Source organism: Triturus cristatus, chromosome 2_1, assembly GCF_964204655.1.
Source record: "Triturus cristatus chromosome 2_1, aTriCri1.1, whole genome shotgun sequence".
NCBI classification, from domain to species: domain Eukaryota; kingdom Metazoa; phylum Chordata; class Amphibia; order Caudata; family Salamandridae; genus Triturus; species Triturus cristatus.
The window spans coordinates 456767749-456789046 of record NC_140581.1 but is presented as its reverse complement, the minus strand read 5'-3'; the positions used below and the strand labels follow the sequence as shown (position 1 = coordinate 456789046).

Here is a 21298-nt window from a genome sequence, read left to right as displayed (position 1 = left end):
GTACTGCAGGAGAGCGGTTTGTGAATATGTCTTACTGACGTAGGCAGTAACAATGATCTATGCTGTGGAGTAGATGGCTGCCCAGGTGGGGATTTTACAGGTGAGGAAGACTGTACAGTAGTAGAGGATATTTGTGGAAATCACTTTCTGTAATCTGAGAGCATGAATTGCAGGTCTGTAACTAATGAGAAAGGCAGACACACCATTTCCTCTTGGTATTGTTGGTGGTATTGGTCTTGAGGAGTGTAATATCCCTGCTCTTGATATTCCCCCTCATTGTACTCGTCCTCCTGACACTTGATATGCACCTCGGATGGGCTGTGCACAACCCCAAAGGGCCCCTCCTCATCCGAATCTTCTTCATCCAACAGGTGGGCTGAAAGCAAAGGTGACACCTTGCTTGGAGAGGTATGTGTAGGAGTTAAATGTATTTTTTAAAAACATTTTCCTCTTCTCAATGAGGTTGTCAACGATGTTATCGACAAGGATGGCAGCAACGATGTTGAGATAACAGTGTCTTCCGTCGACGGGAGTGTCGATGGGGGAGCCATCGTCGTCGGCGGAGGAACCGTCCTACGTCAGCATAATCTTCAGCATTGGCAGTCTAGGTGCATGCGCTGTCACAGAGTGTGTCGTCATCGTTGACAAAGACGAGGTCGTATTCAGTGTGGAGATGGTGCTCGTGGTAGCGGTCATAGACGCTGCTGTGTATGTCTTTCGTCATCAACAGTGCCGACGATGAGATTTTTCTCGATGGAGAGACGTTTGTTGGCAATCTGTCAGTAGATGGTACAGATGACGATTTCTTTAAGGAGTGAGAGACTTTAGGAGGTGGTGTAGGTGGTTCAGACCTAGCTTTTTCAGTCCTTTTTAAGGAGACATATGGTTCCTTTTTGTGCTTTCGCTTAGAAGAAACCTCGCCTTCCTGAGGAGATTTTGAAAGGACTGTGCCCCTGTAAGACCCACGAGTGGTCTTTTTCTAGGCTTCTTTAGGCTGCTCCAGAGAAGAGAAGGAATAAGATGATTGCCCCCTCTTCTGCGACTTTCTTGAGGAGGAAGAAGAGTCTTCACTGTCATTATCAGACACCGGCTCTCGCCTGGTTTTAAGTTTTTGGAGCCTTTTGAGCAGCCGCCCTTCACGGTCCTTCAGAGTTTTAGTAGAAAAGGTACAACATTCCTTACAATCTTGAGCCTTATGCACTGGGTAAAGGCAATATATACAGTCCTGATGAGGATCATCGGAATGAAGCCTTTTCTTACTGCAGGTTGATTAGGACCTGAAAAGACTCTTCTTTTCTTCATCAGCCAGAACTGTAGTCAAGAAATACAGACAAACTGGAATATAAGATAAATCTTATTTTCCAGTTTGTCTGTGAGGTTATAAGAAGGTTTAGAATTTGTTGGAATAGTTCAGAACAGGGAAAACTGAGCAGAGCACAGCAGAGACTCCCTAGCACGACGTGCGGTAGAAAGTCTCAGGGGCTGAAGATTCTCACAGGGGTGTTCTAGAGGGCAGGACATTTCTGATTGGTTCAAACCCAAGCTTGGTCTCTTTTTTTAAAATGACTCGGATATGTTACAAAATTGAAGGGCCTACGGCCTTTCTAATCTAAGTTTAACATTGCATTGCTTTTATAAGGTACCATCGGACTCCCCTCTCGGTGACGGGTCACTCCTCATACCAATAAAAAAATATATGATGTTGTCTGCACTTTGAAATAGTTAGGCTATGTACCACGGATGCGGCACAAACTCTTTTCCTGCACTGCTCTTTAAAACATATTGCCAAAGATTTTTCATTAATGTCTGAAAGGGCCTCTTTGAACAGATTTGCCATTATGAGACCTTGGCACTGATATTGGTGGCACTATCATATTCCGGATACTGACAGTGACGGTACCATGAAGCATTAACAATAAAAATAAAGTGATAAACACCTACATCATGTGCTTTCAGAAGACTCTAGTGGATGCTGTTAGGACAAATATGTAACTAAGTGCTTGCAAAAACATGCCCCAATGAGAAAGCTTGTTCTGGAAAAAGCTCTCTCTTCAAACCAGTCTCTACTACTTTTTCAAGGGAAGTGGCATTCACCATGCTGTTGAATGCAACCAGACTAATGCCATCCATGTTATAATATTGGCCTATCCTTTCTTCGTCCAGGACAACACCCCTTCGGTTCTGCCTCTTGTTACCTTTCTTGCCCATTGTATATATGGGGGTGGTGGAGACTTCCCAGACCACCTGCCATTTGACTGTACCCAATACTGCATTCCCCTGACCCCTCTTCCCCCTGCATCTTCTTCCTCTTATTTGGGATTTTGCTAGTTGGGATGGAAACTCATCTAGTCCAAATCCATTATGCTTTCCACCTTCTCGGATCCTTGTTTTATATCGCTTCCCTCATCCTTCTTCTGGCATGTCCTTCCTATTTTTTTTATCCAATTCTCCTTTTTATTTCCTCTGCCATTTCTTCTCCCCCTTAGCCTCAGAATATCCTTTTCTCTCTTGTCCCCACCCCATTCCTACTTATCTTTGCCTTGTTACAGCCCAGACTCACATGCATTTTGCCCAGGTTGCGGTATGAAAAAGAAAAAAATAACTCTTACAAGCTTTCGCTCCCACAGTCGAAATTCCCTTTAAAACAAAATCCCCATATACCCTAATTCATGGGATAGATAATCTCCATTTTATGATCATGAGGAATGTGTCCAGAAAACATACATCTATTTTGACCAACATCCCTAAATAAATGTGAATGCAAAAGTAAGACCTTTAACAAGGTCAGTCCTCCACATATCTTATTTTAAACAGACGTCTTTTAGTTTGAAGCACTTCTTTTTCATGGTGCCACATTGAAAGATTCGTAATGTACTAAGTATGGAATCCCAAAATATTTTAGGGGGGTTATGTTAAAATTCTAAGGAGTAAAACTGTGTAAAACTTCTGGAATAGAAAAAAGGCACTGCATCGCATTGAAAGTCCTGAGCAATGGCCAGAAAGTTCAATTAAAATAAAATGGAAAAGAAAATGCTAGATAACGTTATGTATCATTAATTAACATCTGCTAGCACACACAGTGTGCCAAGCATTGAGGATAGTAGGATGAACAAGCACAACTCGTCTGCTATTTTCAGGATGTGTAATACTGAGAGTGAGTTATGGTGTATGCTTGATATTCTCTACTACCTCCCCCCGTCACCCCATCCTAGAGAGTTATGTTGTATGCTTGATATTCTCTATTACCTCCCCCCGTACCCCCATCCTGGAGAGTTATGTTGTATGCTTCATATTCTCTTGTACCTCCACACCGTCCCCCCATCCTGGAGACTTATGTTGTATGCTTCATATTCTCTATTACCTCCCTATTGTCCCCCCATCCTGGAGAGTCATGTTGTATGCTTCATATTCTCTACTACCTCCCCCCGCACCTCCTCCTGGAGACTTTGCCACAGTTAACCTTTGACTTGTATGTTTATCATAGTTACCTGCATCTGGAAAATGATTGGTCTCGCAAAGCAGTTCTAGCTTTCGGCTCCAAACTCTGAGTTCGCTCCCACCAGACAGCCACAGGTCGAGCCACTGAAGAACAATCAAACACTATGCAAAAACAGGAAATGTCAATTAGAACTAACACTGCAAGTGGTCAATTTCACAACAAAAAATGTCATTTGCTAAAGCATGCAATACAGTGCCAAGTAATATTTACCAGTTTTGGACAGGCAACATTTTCAGGTTCTAGGGACATTCTCCACTAGGGCTCTGGGGCTGTGTCCCCCTAAAATTCCATCATTTTCCTGTACAAATATTAAATAGATCGAATTATTTAAAGATACAATCGTATCTCTAAACAAATCCATGTATTTAAGTCTGGGCTGTCTGTCCCAGGCTGCCTGCCCTGCCTTGCTATGAAGCAGGAAATGGACGCCAGGCAGTAAATCAACTTTCTGAACTCTGACGCACAACGCAGGGCTTACTGTTCTAACGCCCTTCATTGCCATTGTAGTCTATGGAAGTTTCCACTTTAGGCCTGTGACACTTTCAGTGTCAAGGTTTCGGGTGCTGGAGACTCCGTCCCTGCGCTCAAGCAGCCGTCCATTATTCACAGGTGTAGATCCCCACCCTTTTCCATTCCTCACACGTATGAGTGGATACAAGCATGTATGTTTTGGTGCCTTGTTCTCGATAATGGTAAGTGTTAGAATGCTAATTGTGCTGAGACCTCTCGTCACGCTAACCTCCCCCGTGACACCCCAGGTTGCGGCTGCATGGCGCTGGCCCAGTTAGAAGTAGAGCTACTGTATTTGTTTCCCCGCGAAATGTATCGAAAACACGAGCAGGCCACGGTTCTTGTTTCATTGTAAAGTTGGTCCAAATATCCGAGTCAAGCGCAAAGCGAAAGATATGTGCTTCCAGTAGAGAGTTATCTGCTGCATGACATTAAAACTGGCCCCATCTTCATGCCCTTAACAACATTAATGCCAAAAATATGGATTGATTTACAAAAAGTAGTGTTAAAAATGTTAGGGCAATGCATGTCAGCGATTTAGTTCCTCTCTTATTCCAAGTTTAATCTTGCTTTCCTCAAGAGTTAGCTATTTAATCATGATGTGTTTCTGTATTTTATTTTCCGTACATACTTTGAGCCGTGGAAGGTGTTTATGAGGGGCTTTGATTGAAAGCTCTGACGCGGATACTGAAGCCAAAGCAAAGTGCCTCTCAGTGGGTTGGGCTCTCTGCAGGGCACACATAACAATAGTCATGTATTCCAGTTGTAATTTCAGTTCTGCGAAAATGTGTGTGAAAGGGGTGCACAGGTGGAAAAATATTTATAGGGCAAAAGCAAAACGAAATAAACAACTTAAAGTGCAGTGTATGTTTGGAAGTGGCGAAGTGAGGGCGATGCAAGAAAGTGCATTCGGGGAAGAGTGAAAAGTGGGTGCTGAAGAGGAAAGAGAGGTGGCTGACTATGTTCAGATGGACGAAATGTGCAGAAAAAGGACATACATGTCTAACATAAAGTGACCATAACTGAAGGCCAAAACTCCTTCCACAGACCTCAATACTATTGAAATTTCAGAATTGAAAAATTTTGAAGCTTAATTATTTATAACAGTCCTTGTTGTTACTCATTTATCTTAAACAGCGAACAACCACTAAGAAAGCCAATCATACGGACAGGTTTTAGGTGTAGATCAGTTGTTGTGTTATATATCTAGATGCAATTACATATCAGAAGGAAATCAAAATAATGGTCAGGTAGCCCTCAATGGGAATCACAGAAATTTATTTTACATTTCCCCTTCATAGAACTCTCATATTTCTATATGACTTATTGCAATCAGGAGCTGTGGGTCCTTTCAGAAGCCTGGTTTGAGTATTTTCTTCCAAAGTTGATGCCACATGCAGTGCAAGACACTGGGAAAGCACTCACTTTAAAAGGCTGAAGTTGTTGTGTTGTACAATTTGCACATCAAAGTAACTGTTGAACATATTAATGCAGTAAGATATAGGAAGGTTTTTAATGTGTTTAATATTTCAAGACTATACAATCCCACTGCTTCATAAGCCTTACTTTATCACTAAATTAATTTGCTTTAAAATGCACCATTTGCCAATTTTCTTTCCAATTTTTTCTCCGGAGGAGGACCCAGCCTGGATCCCACGTTTGTCCATTAAACTTGCTTGCATCGCTCACTACATAAAAGTCATACCCAACTTTTACGCCTTCACCACTTTCAAATGTCATCAGCCGCCACTGCACATTTGTGTTAACGATATCCATCAGAATTTGTATTAATGAAAGACACTTCTAACAATGCCTATAGGCCCCGGTTGCTTTAGTGCCACAATTGTTTCATAGTTATGTTGATGTGCCAAGCGCCTTTGCTGTCTGTATTGGTTAAGACTGGGATCACCGAAAAAGGAAAATAATGAAAGGGTTTCGGCAATTTACATGCAAATAATCATGAGCACGATTCACCATATACATGTTAAATCTACTACACCAGTAGATTTTCAGCTATGTTGAGTGTAGGATTAAAAACCTATGGAATTCTCAATGAATTCCTGAAGTATTCCTGGGAAGATGCAATAGTGGCAACTTTCCATAAGTACGGACATGGGTAACAGGTACATATACGTCATTGCTGCCGAGTCATATTTGTACTTCAGTTAAACTTAGGTGAGCAACTTGCGTCCATATAAATATCAGTCGAGAAAATTTGCAGTTGTTTTGGTCATCCTAAATAACAGAGTTATCTGAATGTTTGGTATGTCAAATAGGCCAACCCTAATATCAGTGGTTACGTTGGCTGTCAATGCCACCCCACAAGTAAATGAAATTGTGGGAAAAAACAGAAAGCAACGCGAACAACAAAAAGATCAGGAGTCAAACCTAATTTGCATAAAGCTGAGCAAAGTTGGTTTCAAAGTAAGAATATTTCTGCCAAAATATTTTTCTACAAAATTATTAGAGTCTAAAGTTACATTTGAAACAACATATTATAGCTATTAAACACTAGCAAATTGGAATTCGTAACCACTTTCTTTGACCAGCTAATATTATGAAAACTGGCAAGGTTTCAGTGAAAAAATGGCTCTATTTTCATATTCCAAAGAGGTAAACAAGAACCTCTGCCCAATATATCATAATTGAGCAATACTGTTTAACATTCTGTATTTATTGAAGATGTGTTAGTTAACATTAAACAAAAAGTAGATTCATTTTTCAGTACAGCAGTGGAAACAAAATTCATATTTAGGTATTCCAGTCTCTTAAGTATACTTAACTGTAAAAAACTTTGTGTATCCTTAATGGAAATACTTCTGAGTCTATGTCCAGCAACAAATGAGAGCATAGCAGGAAGGCATCACCAGAAACTCTGTTCCTGAAGGTAAGTAACTTGTTCTTCTAACGGATATTTCTAACCGCTGATTCTTCACCTTGTGAACAGATAGCAATGCAGTGTCTCCCAAGGTGGTAGGTCTGTGGAATGGCTAAGACCAAACAGTCCTGCAGGACTGAACGGGAAAAATTCCTATCCCTACAGACCAGACTGTCAAGACAGTACTGCTTTGTGAACGTGTGCAGAAATGCCCACGAAGAAGCCTAACAGATATCCAGGACTAGCACGCCACATGCCAACACAGTAGTGGCAGCCCTGCCTCGAGTGGAATGAGCCCATAACCATTTGGCGGGGGGACTGCTAGTGCTCGAAGCATACAAAAAAGTGATGGATTAAATAAGTGAATCAATCTTCAGTTTGGATCCAGCTATATGTAGAGCCACCCATACAGAGCCACCTACACACACACACAGAGTTACCCACACAAAGACAGAGCCACCCATGCATAGAGCCACCTACAAAAAAGCCACCCACACAGTCACACACACAGAGGCATACTCATACACACACACAGAGCCTTCCACACACACACAGAGCCACCCACACTTACACAGAGCCACACACACACACATAGATCAAGACACATACATATTGATCTTGGGAGCCAAAGCAGAAGTGGCACCATTGTTTCTAGATCTTTGCACTTATCACTAAAAATTAAGCATTTAAAAAAAAAAAGACTAATAAAAATTATTAGATTATCTGAAAGGTGGAAAAGACGTTTTGAGATTCATGATTTTTGAAGCAGCGAAATAAAAAGGAAAGAAAAGTGTGCGACACACATAGAGAAGGAAATAAATATCTACAAGAATGGAAAGGAACTGAGAGGATGAAAGAAAATGAAGTGGGAAAGAAAAAGAAATAAGAATAATATATGAGAAAAGAGGATAAGAAGAAGCGAGAGAAGGAAAGAGAAGGAAAGTATGTGTGTTCGTGTGAGACTCACTGGAGCGTCAGTTTCCGTGTGCACAGATCTCTGTCCTAAACCCGTGCGATGTGTACTCTCGGTCGTGTTTTCAGCCACTCACTGGGGCTCTAATAACGGCTGGTGCAGCTGTGCAAGTGTTAGAGTGTGGTGAGACACGACGCAAGACACACCCTCTCAGTGAAGGGGGGGGGAGGGGCGGCTCCGGGGACACTCGTGCATGAGGCAAGGAATCGAAGTGCTGCCCACCCGCAGTTCCCCCAAAATTTTAAGAAGTGTAAACAATGAAAGCGCTTTAACTGGTCTGGGGACAGACTTTGCCAAAACACTGACGAAATCTAGAATTAATACTTGTTAACCATCTGTATGTGGCACAGCGGCCTGCAACACGGGGTGTAGGATGCGCTACACCAGCCCGCACAATTTTAAAGATTTTAGACAGAGAAGAACAATTAAGAGGCCATTTCGATGACGACGCAAGACACACCCTCTCAGTGAAGGGGGGGGAGGGGCGGCTCCGGGGACACTCGTGCATGAGGCAAGGAATCAAAGTGCTGCCCACCCGCAGTTCCCCAAAAATTTTAAGAAGTGTAAACAATGAAAGCGCTTTAACTGGTCTGGGGACAGACTTTGCCAAAACACTGACGAAATCTAGAATTAATACTTGTTAACCATCTGTATGTGGCACAGAGGCCTGCAACACGGCGCACAGGGGGCGCTACACCAGCCCGCACAATTTGAAAGATTTTAGACAGAGAAGAACAATTATATATATGCTCAACATCTAGATGGGACTCAAGGTTACTTTGCCTCCTCCATTTTAGAAGTCATTTAAGAATATCAAACATATTCTTAAATGCCTTATAAAATGGCGGAGGCAAAGTAACTTCTCAAGTCTCATCTCGATGTTTCACAAACGGGGTGATTTGGCTCGATCTTCTGCTGATCAAGTTGGGTATATAAAGAGACCCGGTGCGTAGGTAAATAATGAGGCATTTTTACGTACGTGCAGGAGATTTTTGAATCCCGGTAAGTGGTCGACCAGCATGAAGGTGGATGAGCATAGGATGCTGGCTTTGCTTAGTACTGTATTTGATTTTAGTAGCTTCGGCCCGAGGAGAGGGAGCGAGCGCCACCATGTTTCTCCGAGGTCAAGCAGAAATGCCTCGGAGAAACGCAGCGTCATTTTCAGATTCGGGGTCGTGTTTTACTTTCTCTCCTCTTCCCATTGGCTGGGATGTTTACATTCCAGAGGAGAGAAATAAACTAAAAAACACGCCCCGAATCCGAAAAAGACGGGGCTTAAATGTACAGACGCCCCTCTCCTCCAATGGCTGGCCTCCGTTTAGGAAGCCAGCCAATGGAGAAGAGGGGCGGGTTCAAGCCCACTACTTAAAGACATTAAATCTCGCAAGCGAGACTGCGCAAGCGCAGCCTTCGCTAGCCGAGACCTAACAATGTGTCCAATGCAAGACCTAATCAAGTCTTGGTGAAGAGGCCAGATGAAACATGTGTTAGTTTGGAATGTTTGGAAAAGAACAATATGAAAGTATACAGGAAGAGTCTGGTTAAATAATTAATTTGTGTCCTACAAGGTGCATTCAAGGATATTGGACTATAGTTTCGGGTTTCACCTGTTTATAGAGGGCATTGGTGTGGTTGGTCTTCCATTGTCTTTGTACCTGTTCAGACTAATAAGCTCATCATTACACTGTAGGTGGAATCTGCGCTGACATCATCCGTGCCACCCATTTCCTGTTCTTATACTCAAATCAGTCTTGGCCCTGCTCCAAAAAGAACAGTCCAGCCTGAACAGCCTGGCCAGGTCCTCCCTGAACCAGCACACAAGCAACTCAAGACTGGTTATGCCCTAACAGTGCCCAGTGTAAGCTCTCGCTGGGCCAAATAACAAAACATCCACAGTTTAGCCTGTAATGGGTCCAACTGACGGTAGCCTAATCTGAGTGCAGATGCTCATGCCCAAAGGTTCAAGGTAGCAAACTCTCCTAGCCCATTGTGGAGTCACTAGGATGGCTAGGACCCAGTAGTAGTTACTTATCTTTTTCAGACCTTGGGGTAGGAGAGGCAGGGCTGGAAGTGAGCATAGGAATCCTGTGTTCCATTTCAAACAGATTGCATCTCCTAGTGAGTCTCTTCACAGAAACTCCAAATAGCAAATCCTTTAACACTGCGCCTTCTTGAAGGTGGAGAAAACAAATCTAGCCAGGTTTCTCCCACGGTCTGAAAATGCCATGTGCCATCTCGGGACGCAGAAGTAATTTGTGATCCACACTGACATCGAAGAATGCCGCCAGGTGGATCGCAATTAGGGTTGCCCTGACACTTTATTGAGCTCCACAGTCACAGAGCCTCCTGGCCTAGAACCCTTGGCCCCACCATGACCTGCTTGTTACAGTACCACGTTGCAGTCCATGAGAGCCTGCACCAGACACCCCTTGATAGACAGCAGGAAAGACTTCAACGCCAAATTAATGGCTCTTAGCTCGAACAGACTGATTGGGAACTAAGCTTCCACCAAGGACCAGAATTCTCTGTTCTCCACCTCCCCCAAATGATCTCCCCAGCTCTGTACTGATGCATCTGTCACCACCAACAAATCTGGGTAAAGAAGAGAAAAAGGCCTGCTGCTGCACCAATTGTGCACCAGCACCCATCATTGCAGATCACGGGATGTCTCTTTCAAAATCTGAATAAAATCTGTCATATCTCCGCAGTGCTGGGTTCAGTAGGAATTCAAATTCCCTTGCAGACCCCACATGTGCCATGCATTGCCGACCAGAAAAATTATGCAGGCTAAGAGGCCAAGAAGCCTCAGAGCTGCTCTCATTGAGATTCAGGCTGAAACATCAAGATCATAGCCATATGCCCTAGATTTGTTGCAGAGGAGGGCAGGCATGGAATTGCAGTGCATCCAGGATAGCCCCAATGAATAGTAACCTTTACAAAGGAGAGAGGTCCGACTTTGGCACGTGGAACCTGAACCTCCAAAGGTGTACTTTGACCACCGCCATCACAACTGAGGCCAAAGAGGAGTACTGAAAATTAGAAATGCCTCTGGCCGATCTTGAACTTCAATAATGTCTGAGGGACTGCAGGACAGGTATATGAAATAACATGTCCTGCAGGTCTAAGGACACCACCCAGTCTCCTGAGCCTAGTGTGGCCACGATCTGAGCCGACATCAGTATTTTGAATTTGTCCTTCCACAGGAAGGTATTGAGAGATCGAAGCTTCAATCCTTTTTCAGCAAAAGGTAAAACCAAGATTAGCAACCCTCTCCTCTTTCAGAGTCTGGAACCCTCTCAATGGCACCCTTGGAAAGCGAGACACACATTACCTGTGGCAAAATGATTTGCTCCTCTAAAAGTTGATTGGGTGTGGGGGAGGGGAGGCTGTGGGGGCGATGTGGGAGAGCCAACAGAAAATATAGGACGTAGCCATGCGAAACAATCCTTATGACCACAATTTGTTGAACGTGACGGATCACCATTATGGGATGAAAAAATGAAATCTCGCCCCCACAGGAAGGGTCTGTGCACCTAAAGGCAAACTAAAGAGGCTTAGAGGTAGTTGCTGAAGATGAGGGAGACTGGGAAGACAGGGGCCCCCTGTTGACCTGCACGATGACTGCCACATTCCCGTCCCTGCCCTCGAAAGGACTGAGATGAGTGCTATAGTGGTTACGGAGACCTGCGCTATCAGTACACCAACTCTCTGGAGTAGGTCAAATTAGTATCTCGGACAATCAGGTACGATTTTGAATTCATATTTCAGAACTGGTTCACAAACCCAATTTGTTAAAAATACTTGCTAAAAAAGCTAGATTTATGGCAAATCACAGAGGACACACAGAAGGCACGGGCCTTCCTGATAATCAGATTTGATGCAAATCTGCAAATACATTTTTGAATTGTCATTTGAAAAAAACACTAGAACGGGAAAATCCTTTGTGTTTCCAAACGGGAGAGGAGTTGGATAACGGCTAGGGCGGTCGACCGCGAATCTGGGGAACTGGGTTCGAGTCTCGGCAATGACGCTGAAATTCTGGGTAAATCACTTAGGGCCTCATGTAGGAAGCCAAATACCGGTCGGTAACGGACAAAATTCGGTAAATATCCCGTTACCGACCGGTATTTAGGCATTTGCGATGTAGGGGTATTTACCGAATCGGAAATTAAGAAATCGGTAAAATACCGATTCGGTAAATACCGAATCCAGAAATGCAATGTAGGGGGCACTCTAAAGAGTGAAAATTAGTCTTAAGAATTCGTTATTTACCACCAAATACAGGTTGGTGATAAATAACGAATACCTTGCAAAAAGCAATATTTTGCAGATTTAAGAGTGCCATGTGGCAGACATACATGCCCTTAGGGCATGTATGTGCGCCACATGTGCACACATGCAAGATTCAGGGGTGCAACAGGGTGTCAATGTGACACCCTGCCACCCTTGTATATGCTCCCCCCATTACCGAATCGGTATTTACTGAATCGGTAATGAGGCATACCTTCCCATTGATTCCTATGGGCCCCCAGGCCCATAGGAATCAATGGGAAGGTATGCCTCATTACGGAATCGGTAAATACCGATTCATAATTACCGAATTTTTCCGATTCGGTAAACTTTACCGAATCATTACCTACATCACATTTACCGATTCATAAATACCGAATCGGTAAAATTCGGTATTTATGAATCGGTAAATGTGAGGCTACCTACATATGGCCCGTAATCTCCCCGTGCATAACAAAAATAAATGTGTCCTCATCTACTGCAACTGGTGCTATGTAAAGCACTTCAAGTTTGCGCTATATAAAATTCTTTAAAAAAAAAAAAAAATATTAAAACGTTGGATCCCCGCCTCTAATTTTCCCCATACCAATTTGCATAACAAACTAAAACAGCAAAATGTATGTAGATATATATTGTTTGCCAAATTCCAAGCAGATTTTTAAAATAATAAAGACGACCAAAAAGTTTTTTTAATGGACTTGTGGTTAACCCATAACTACGCAGCTGCTGTTGCCAGCTCTCACATGGTTTATTTTAAGTGCCTTGTAAAGTAGTAATAATGCGTTGTGGGGCGACTGCGAAGCGTTAGTTCACCTACACGATCCCCATGACTGGGTAATGTTAACCTCTCTCCCTGGGCGTAGGTCTATGCAGGGCTTTAAGTGGGCCGGGTCTCACCAGTGCTGAGCACCGGCAGTTTTTTTGGTCTCGGTTTTGTGCCTGGCACAGGCGGTCCGTTTTTTTCCGGACTGCAGTGACAGCAGTCACATCGATGTGCGCGTGCTCACACTGCTCACTTCTCACTAGTGGAGAAGTTACCTCATGCTAGGTGAGCCTTTTAGGGGAAGGGAAATCCTTTAAAGAGAATCATTTTCCCTCTGGATTTCCCTTCTCTTTTTGAAACTCAGGAGAGGCAACATTAGCGTGGTGTCACCAGGGCTTCAAGTGGAAGCTTTTTCAATATTATATACAAGCCATAGTTGCTGCTTATTTATCTTATGCAACTAACAACTATTGACAAAGCCAATCATCGTGACTTGTGGTAGGTATGATGTTACTTGTTGTATTATATTTCTGGATGCAATGACTGAAACAGCAAAATACAAGTTGGGCAGCACACTATGCTAATCACAGATTTTTAGCTTACGTGTTTTTAAGCCTCACCCTTAATTTTATTGGCCACGCCCCTTTGAGACACCCCCCAGTTTTTTCATCCCACTTAAAGCCCTGGGTCTTTGGATGGTACTACCAGAACCTGGGAACTGTAAGGCTGCCCGGGGTGGGGGTTGCGCAGCGGCCCGCCCCCTTGAGGGCGGCCGCCTTAGTGCCACAGGAAGGCACAGGGGTGGGAGGTCTTGTCCCTGGGCTTGACCTAGGGAGACCCCAGTCAGGTAGCTGCTTCCGGCGGGGAGGAGCCTTGAGGGGGGGTACATATTCGGTCCCCGCCCCCTCCTCGCCCTCTTGTCCGTTCGTTTTGCCTTAGCTGCTGGTTCCGCGTCGGTCGTGTTCTCTGGGAGAGATAGAGTCACACTTCGATCGATCGCTCGCCTGGTACGATCGTCTGCGGCCCAGAACGTCCGCTTGTCGCGGTGAGTCTGCTTGAGGTGGGCGATATAAAAAATGTGTACTTTGAAAGCCGGCAGTTAGACGTGTCCCGGTCGGCGGCTTCCCTTAGCCTTGGTTATTTGCCCTGGAAGGGGCTCTCATTGGGCCTGAAGGCCCTGGGGACGGGATGTGGTCCGGCGGCAAGACTGCAGACCTTGGGTTCGAGCCTCGTGGTCGCGTCCACAGCCTGTGATCTGGGCAAATCACTTAATCACTTAATGGCCGAGTTCGCGCTATATAATTTTGCAACACCGGGGTGGTAGCGTTACTGGGTTAGCCCGGATCAGGTCTCAGTTATCCCGGTAAGTGTTGGTGATTGATTGGAAGCGAGAGTCTCGGTGGAGCGGCGGGTGATCTTGGTGCCATAGCGTGGCCGGGAGGGCCCGGATCGGTGCTTTTATTAAGGCATTCGTGGCTGCGGGGCTGTAGCTCAAGGTTAGAGCGCATGCGGTGCATGCCTGTGGCCCCAGGTTCGATTCTCCGGTATCTCCGCTTCTGTCACAGTGCTGCCGACCTCGGAGCAGGGGACCAGGGTGCGAGAGTCGGAATTGTCTTTTTGAGAGCACGGGTGTCATTATGCCAGGGGGTGTAGCCCAGTGGTAGAGCGCAGGGATTGCGTGGAGGAGGCCCCGGAAGGGCTGGATTTAGGACGGTGCGACCGTGGTGCCATCTTCTTGTGGGCGCCGGGTTTGGATGTTTATTAGGCTTTTGAAGCACCGGATGCTGCGTTTCTTTCAGATCTCACGTGTGGGTCAAGTTACTCGTGTGATTAATTTCCTCCTGGAGAGATCAGCATTTTGTAGAGTTGAGGCTTAGACTAACGGGAAGTTAGTGCAGAGGGTAGGTGTTCCTGCTGCTAAGAACGTGTGCCAAGTAGATTACAGAGGGCGTTTGATGTAAATAGGTCAGCAGGTTACTGTTTTCAAAGGAGGCACACCTTTTTACTCACAAGTTACAACTTAAGGTACGTTATTCAATAACTGCATGCACACCGCCAAGCATACATTAAGGGAACATTGTTTACTTTGCAAAAAGGGCTAATTTTGGGAGGCGGGAGCTAGCATGGCGCGCGTTTGCCCAGAATCGGGCAGCATAGCGCTTTCTTGCACCAGTTGCCTCACATGCTGGCAGGTACGGATAGCGTTGGATGAAAGGAGAGAAGGTTAGCACTTCCCTTGACAAGGATGGAAGGGGTGTCCTAGTGGCCTTTACAACACATGCACGGTTAAGGCACCGTTACTTACTTACTGGCGTCTAAACCATGTCAGGCATGATGCGCGTTTTAGTAATACAGTGCAGCAACGCATGATTAAGAAGGGAAGTTAGCGCAATTGGTTTGTCGAGGAGAGGATGTGGACCGTCGGCTACGCTGCGGCGAGGTCGCGTACACGTGAGAAGTCCCTGGGTGTGGAATGCGGGTGGCTTGGATCTGGGGAGTCCAGGTTCGGGCCTCAGCGTGGGCATTGTAGGGAGAGGCGGTGTGGCCTCAGGCACGCGCGCGCTGTCGCAGGCGGGTCTTTGTTTTCCCCGCGCGTGAATGTGGATGTAAGGCGGTGCCATGTGGGGCCCCCCTTTACCGTGGGGCCAAGTTCTCGCTATATATATATATAATGTGCACACCGGAGCAGAGTATCAGCCATGGGAGGTGAGGGGCATTTATCTGATAGTGCTATGTGGGCACGGTGTCATGTATGGCAGAGTATGCACTATGTAGGCTTGCGTCATTTTGGTGTGTCCCCTTGCGGCGGAGCGGGTGCTATGTGTAGCGCGCGGATGCCGATTGGACTTGGGCGGGCTAGCGCGATGTCATAATAACCTCAAGGGAAGAAGGCCAAGAGTGTGGGTGCTCTTTGCCTGGTTAGTTATAGCTCAAGTTCGTGCTGTATAGGCCCCGGATTGGGATATTGCAGTTTTGGGTGTTTCTGGGATCGCTTGATTGGACCCCGGCAGAGCCTCCTTGTTGGGTTTTAGTATGTAGTTACGGGCCCGTGTTCAGCGCTCCAGTGCCTTCGGGTCGAGCCTCGCTTTTGTCTGTATCTCCCGTGCCTGAATGTGCAATGGAAACACGGTGCTCGTGTAAGCGCTCCTTTTCCGGCAGGTAGAGTCGCACTATAATTTTTATCTCCTCAGTAGTGGCGACACGGAGAGGTATGCATGCGCACGGGGGGCACGTGGGCTATGCTGTGGCATCTGCAGGTTACGGGCTTGAATCCATTGTGCGGCCCCCAGCTTTCCATCCGGCAGCCGTGGCTAAAAAGAACAGTACTGCTCAGTGGGCGCATGTTTCGCATGTATGAGGCCCCAGGCTGGCAATGGCACCAGGTTTTGAGCCTCGGGGTCGCGTACGCACAATTGGATTGCGTGCATGTCGCTTACACTCCCGTCCCTGAAGGTGGAGACGCGCTATATTGTGTTTAAGTAGTTTTACACAATGAGAGGTGGTGATTGCTCGGAGATATGCTTTTGTGACATATCACATTCCTTGGGTGACATATATGATTTTGGGAGTTGCAGGCTGGGCCTGGCCTGACTACGTGTTGGTGTTTTTCTGCTGCATTACATCCTGGGGAGAAGTCAATCCCGGTAGGCATGCATCCTCACTCCCTAGTCATTGCCTCAGCTAGTTAGGGAGCCCTGCAGACCAGTTGTTTTTAGTTTTATTCCATACTTGAAGCTGGCGCAGGGCGCACCTGGCTCTGTTGGTGTCTTTCATGGAGAATTGGCGTTTTACTGGTGTGGAGGGACAGCCCAGCTGTCGTATTCGCAGGCAGGCTGACATGAGGGTAGAATAGCTCTCGGTGGGACTTGCAATTGAGCTAGGAGGGGTACTTATTTCACTATATGCAATCATAAGCACTGAGCAGCCAATAGATGGGCTTGGTGTTAGTAGTGCTCCTCGCTTTGTATATATAGAGATGCGAGGATATGTGCGCAGTATGTCAGGTTCCGGGAAATCAGGTTTATCGTGTCATCGCCTTTGCGCTCACATACACAGACATTTGTATGTTTTAAATGTATTTTGTCGTAGTGTTTGGTGACCCTGCCTCACCATGCCTGAACCGAGGCATTTTCCAAATGATATGCCTGCTTGCCGCAATTATGCCTCATTGATCTTATGCAACACAGAGGCATGGCCAAGCCAGTACTATTAGCTTTGGTATGTTCAGCGTCACAGGAGTACAGATCGGGCCGCCAAGATGGAGAGCTGGGGAGATGAGTTACCCTGTCGGCTAGGGCGCTGGGCCTTGGACATGGGGAACTGGGTGGGCGTCTCGGCAATGACGCTTAAACATCCTGTGATTCTGGGCAAATCGCTTAATCTCCCTTGTGTGTGGGCACAGCTGGGATCTGCGTAGGTCAACCATAGTGGGGTATGTCGCAGGTCCTCTCCTGCCCAGGTCTCATAGAAGGGCAAGTTACTTGGGCATGCTCCTTGCTGTAGTTCAGCACACGAATCTATGCATGTGTAGGTAAGGGCAGGTTTTATCCAAAGGAGGGCAAATTACATACATCCTCCAGTATTCTTAGATATAGGCAGGCCCAGTTCCACCTCTTCCTGTGGGAGGCTAGCAGCTCCGGGGGATACTAAGCATACCGGGGCATAGTTTGTTCAGCACCAAGGGCCACTGTAGGTCAGCAGGTAAGGTACTTGGGATAGGACTCAGCAAGTAAGTAGGATGGGCGGGGTAGGGGTCAACCCACTGGGGGTGCAGTGACTGCAATTTTGGCCACATCACGATCCTTCCATCAATACTTCTTGCCTCAGGCATGAGTTTTTCATATCAGCCTGGAATCACAGCAGTTATTTTGCAGGCAAACTCTGAGGCGGTAGCACGCATTATGGTCATGTTAGGTAGCCGGTCTACGGGGATTTATTTACAGGTCTCAGGTATGAAACTGGCTCATTTCTTAGGTGTACTTGCACTTGGCAGGGAGATCGCGGTGTAATCCTCAGCTCTAGGATCCTTTCCAAACAAGATAGCCCAACAGGGGATGTGCCTGCTGTTAACCCCATGTATAATGGGCAGTGCATCAGTAGCTAGCTCTGCCTCTCACTCCTGGAGTGTGATAAAAGTAGTAACAGTTACACATTGCAATTCACAGCTTTATTAAATAGCAAGTAATTTTACGATTGTCTGAGGGTGCGATGCACAGTTATCAGTGTAAGGTTTCCACTACCCCGGCACAACGTCACATAGATTGGGCATCTAGGACACATGCTAGATGCTCTGCCGCCACCCTAATGGGAGGTTAACCCACATTGCCAGCTGGTTGACAAGGGTTGCAATGGGTAGTGCCGCCATGCGGCAATGAGTTGAAGGGTAGATAGTACTGGCAGGTCCGGCTCGCCACTTTCAACAGGGAGCTCATAGGAGGGGCCAAGCTAAAGAATCTGGAACGCTCACCGGCTGGCAAATTAGGCCGAGTGGACTTGGAACGCCTAGTGTTGAGTGAGTGTTATTGTTTCCTGGTCGTTCTTGGTCTCCTGAGGGTAGGAAGACCTAGCGGCAAGGAACAGCTAGGGTTGTTTTCGTGTGCTTCAGTCATAAAAAAAAAAAAAAAAAAAAAAAAAAAAAGAGGGGGCCCTGGCTCACACGGTAGTGGGCAAAGATCACTCACGCCACAGGTGCTGAGGCCTGGCGTTGGGCTCCCAGGTTACTTCGGAGGGGCTAGGCCTTCAGATGCTGAAAGGATGTCCGTTGTTATTTACTCGATTGATTGATCGGTGGGTTATTTCCTGGGTCTTCCAGGGGTGTAGAGCATTAGGCGCTTGTCTTTTCATCGGGTCGGTTTGATGCGGGATAGTGGTTTTGGGGCAGGTCACAGGCTGCCTCCTCTCGCTGTGTTTGTATTTCTAGGTGTGGTCAGGTCAAGTGACGGAGGAGAGCAATCATCGCGTGGTACAGCTGGGCATGGAGGAAGGCCAGGCAAGATGGTAGCGTAGGCAGATAGTGGTACTGATCGGGGACTGGTGTGGGTCTCAATGGCAGGCCGCCATGCAAGGGGACCATGTACCTAGGGCACGTACATCAGGCAGTGACATGTGAACTGGGACCATGTGTACTAGAATATGCAGGAGTGGTTCCCACCACGGTCGGTCAGATGGGAAGTTGTCATCTTGATTCTCACTGGATACCCTCACTCCACCACGCCTATGGTAAGCTGAGGACGCCTGTTGACGCTGTTAGACCTGCTTTAGTTAGTACCGCATTGCTGTGCCTTGGCCCGGTTTGTCTCGCATCAGGGCCAGTTTGGGGGTACCGGCGAGTTGTTTGCTCCTCGGCTGAAGCGGGCGCTGCTAGAACAGGGCATGATTGATGAGGCCATGCAGCATGACAAAGGTCTTTTCGGCACTGGCAGAATGGTGCAGGCGGCGAAGTAGTGCCATTACAGAACATGGATTTGTCAACATTCAGCCAGGAAATGATTAGCAGCAGGAAGGTATTAAACCAGGGTGAGCAATTGGTTTTGGTTTCGTGCTCAACAGGAGCAAGGGCATTGCATTCTGTCCCATCGGGGTACGGGGACCGTCTATAGCACCAGATACTGTAATGCTGCCATCTTCGCCCTGGGCTGGGGGGTCAATGTCTTCCAACTTTACAGCCAGACTCTGAGCAGGCAAAGGCATACTTGCGATGGTGCAATGGGCACTCAGCAGTAGAGTAGATGGGTCATCATACCCCGGTATGACGCAGTGATGAAACATAGGTTATGGCCTCACACGACCAGGCACTCGAGGGCAGCTGTGGCGGGGGTGTGCCAGTGCCAAGAGGGTGCGGGTTGCCTGTTAGGGCTGCTGGCTTGGAGGGAGCACTACTCTGATCGCCACAAGGGCACGTTTGTTTCATAGAAGGCTGAACTGTTACTTTTATGGCATGGTGCCAGTTGCTGTAGTTATGCGCATGTTTCTTGGCAGTGTCAGAAACATTCAGAACGCAATGCTGGTGGTTAGCCTGTTGTCAGGCTGTTCAGAGGTATTTTAGCTCAGGCATGGCCAAGCATGGGTTATAGGCCGGTGGTCTGCCCTGGGATTCGTGTTAACAGGCAGGTGAAGCAGCAGAACTTGGAGGGGCTTGGGGTTGACCTCTGGGTACTAGGGCAGAGTCTGGTTGCTCACTGAGTAGCACGCCCGTGAGTTTGGCGAAACAGGTACCTTTGCGAGCATCAGTACCGGGTAACTTCGCCCGCCCTACAGCACTGGCTGGCAGCTATGCAGGTTGTGGAAGTGGCCTTCCAACAGGGGCCTACGGTCCATATGATTAAGGGAAGCACCGGGGGAACACTTTAAGCTATAAATCTGTTGGAGACCAACTGGCTTTTCCAGTATTCAAATAGAGAAGCATTTTACACGTTGTTCTCCTCTGGGGTCACTCTGACCTGTCTCTCCCTGGTATACTAGCAGAATTTTGGGAGGGCAAGGCTTTACATTTGGTGGTGACTGATGGAATACGATGGGCATACTCCAACGGAGTGAAAGAGGAAGGAAGGCAGGCTGGGCACTGCCAGGCAGGAGTGTCTTGGCAAAGGGATTGTTATTTAGCCATGCAAAGGCAACTTTGGACCATCGCCTATTTAGGTTTAAGGTCATTTCAGTCTAATCCACGGAGGAGTTTAGAAAGGTTGGGCGAACCTGTCCATATGGTGCACGCTGGCCGCCGGCCCGGTTGGGCGTAGACTTGTTTTGACTGGACCTGGGAGAAGCCCGGTATCAGTATGCTGTAGGTATGATGGCCTACCAGGAGCCATGCGCAGTTGCGCAGAGCAAAGAGGTCTTGGCTTCATCAGGCATGGTCTTATACACGCCAAGTCCACAGGGTGCCGGGAGGGAGATGGGGTGCACCTCCCTAGTTTAGGCACGGTTCTTTTCCTACTGGACCTAGGGGAAGCTTTGGCTGCAGCAGGCTGTTAGTAATAGGCTACCTTGGCAAGGAGCCCGCTCAGGAGAAGCCATTGAGGTGTCAAGGAGAAAAGTTAATAGCGCCATGTGCAAGTTCACTGAGCTAAGAGGCTTTGGCTTCGTCAGGCATGGCCTTTTACACGCCAAATCAACAGGGTGTCTGGAGGGTGATGGGGTGCACCTCTCCACCCTAGGCATGAATTTAATTTTACTTGACCTTGGTGAAGACTTGGCAGCTGCGGGTTGCGAATAGACTGGACCTACTGGGCCTAGGGGAAGCTTTGGCTGCAGCAGGTTGTAAGGAAATAGGTCTACCTTGGTGGGGGGCCCTGGTAGTGACGGTGGCCACTCCCAAGGCTGTGGAGGAGTTACAGGGCGATCCAGGGTCTGCACATACCAAGGGGTATAGCATGCAGCAGCACCGTG

At 46.8% G+C, this 21298-nt stretch overlaps 1 protein-coding gene and 1 non-coding gene across 3 annotated transcripts in view; one reads left to right on the top strand and one right to left on the bottom strand.

The window, feature by feature from the left end:
• Window positions 1–21298, bottom strand: part of WDR41 (WD repeat domain 41) — a 550534-nt gene that overhangs the window by 333846 nt on the left and 195390 nt on the right. For both annotated transcript variants that reach the window (XM_085632270.1, XM_085632269.1), the window contains exon 6: window positions 3489–3600. In XM_085632270.1, the coding sequence (XP_085488396.1) occupies window positions 3489–3600 (112 nt within the window). The remainder of the gene's footprint in view (window positions 1–3488; window positions 3601–21298) is intronic.
• On the top strand, window positions 15115–15239 carry LOC146865461 (U6atac minor spliceosomal RNA). Its single transcript, XR_014977667.1, has one exon. It is a non-coding gene; the product is annotated as a U6atac minor spliceosomal RNA (small nuclear RNA).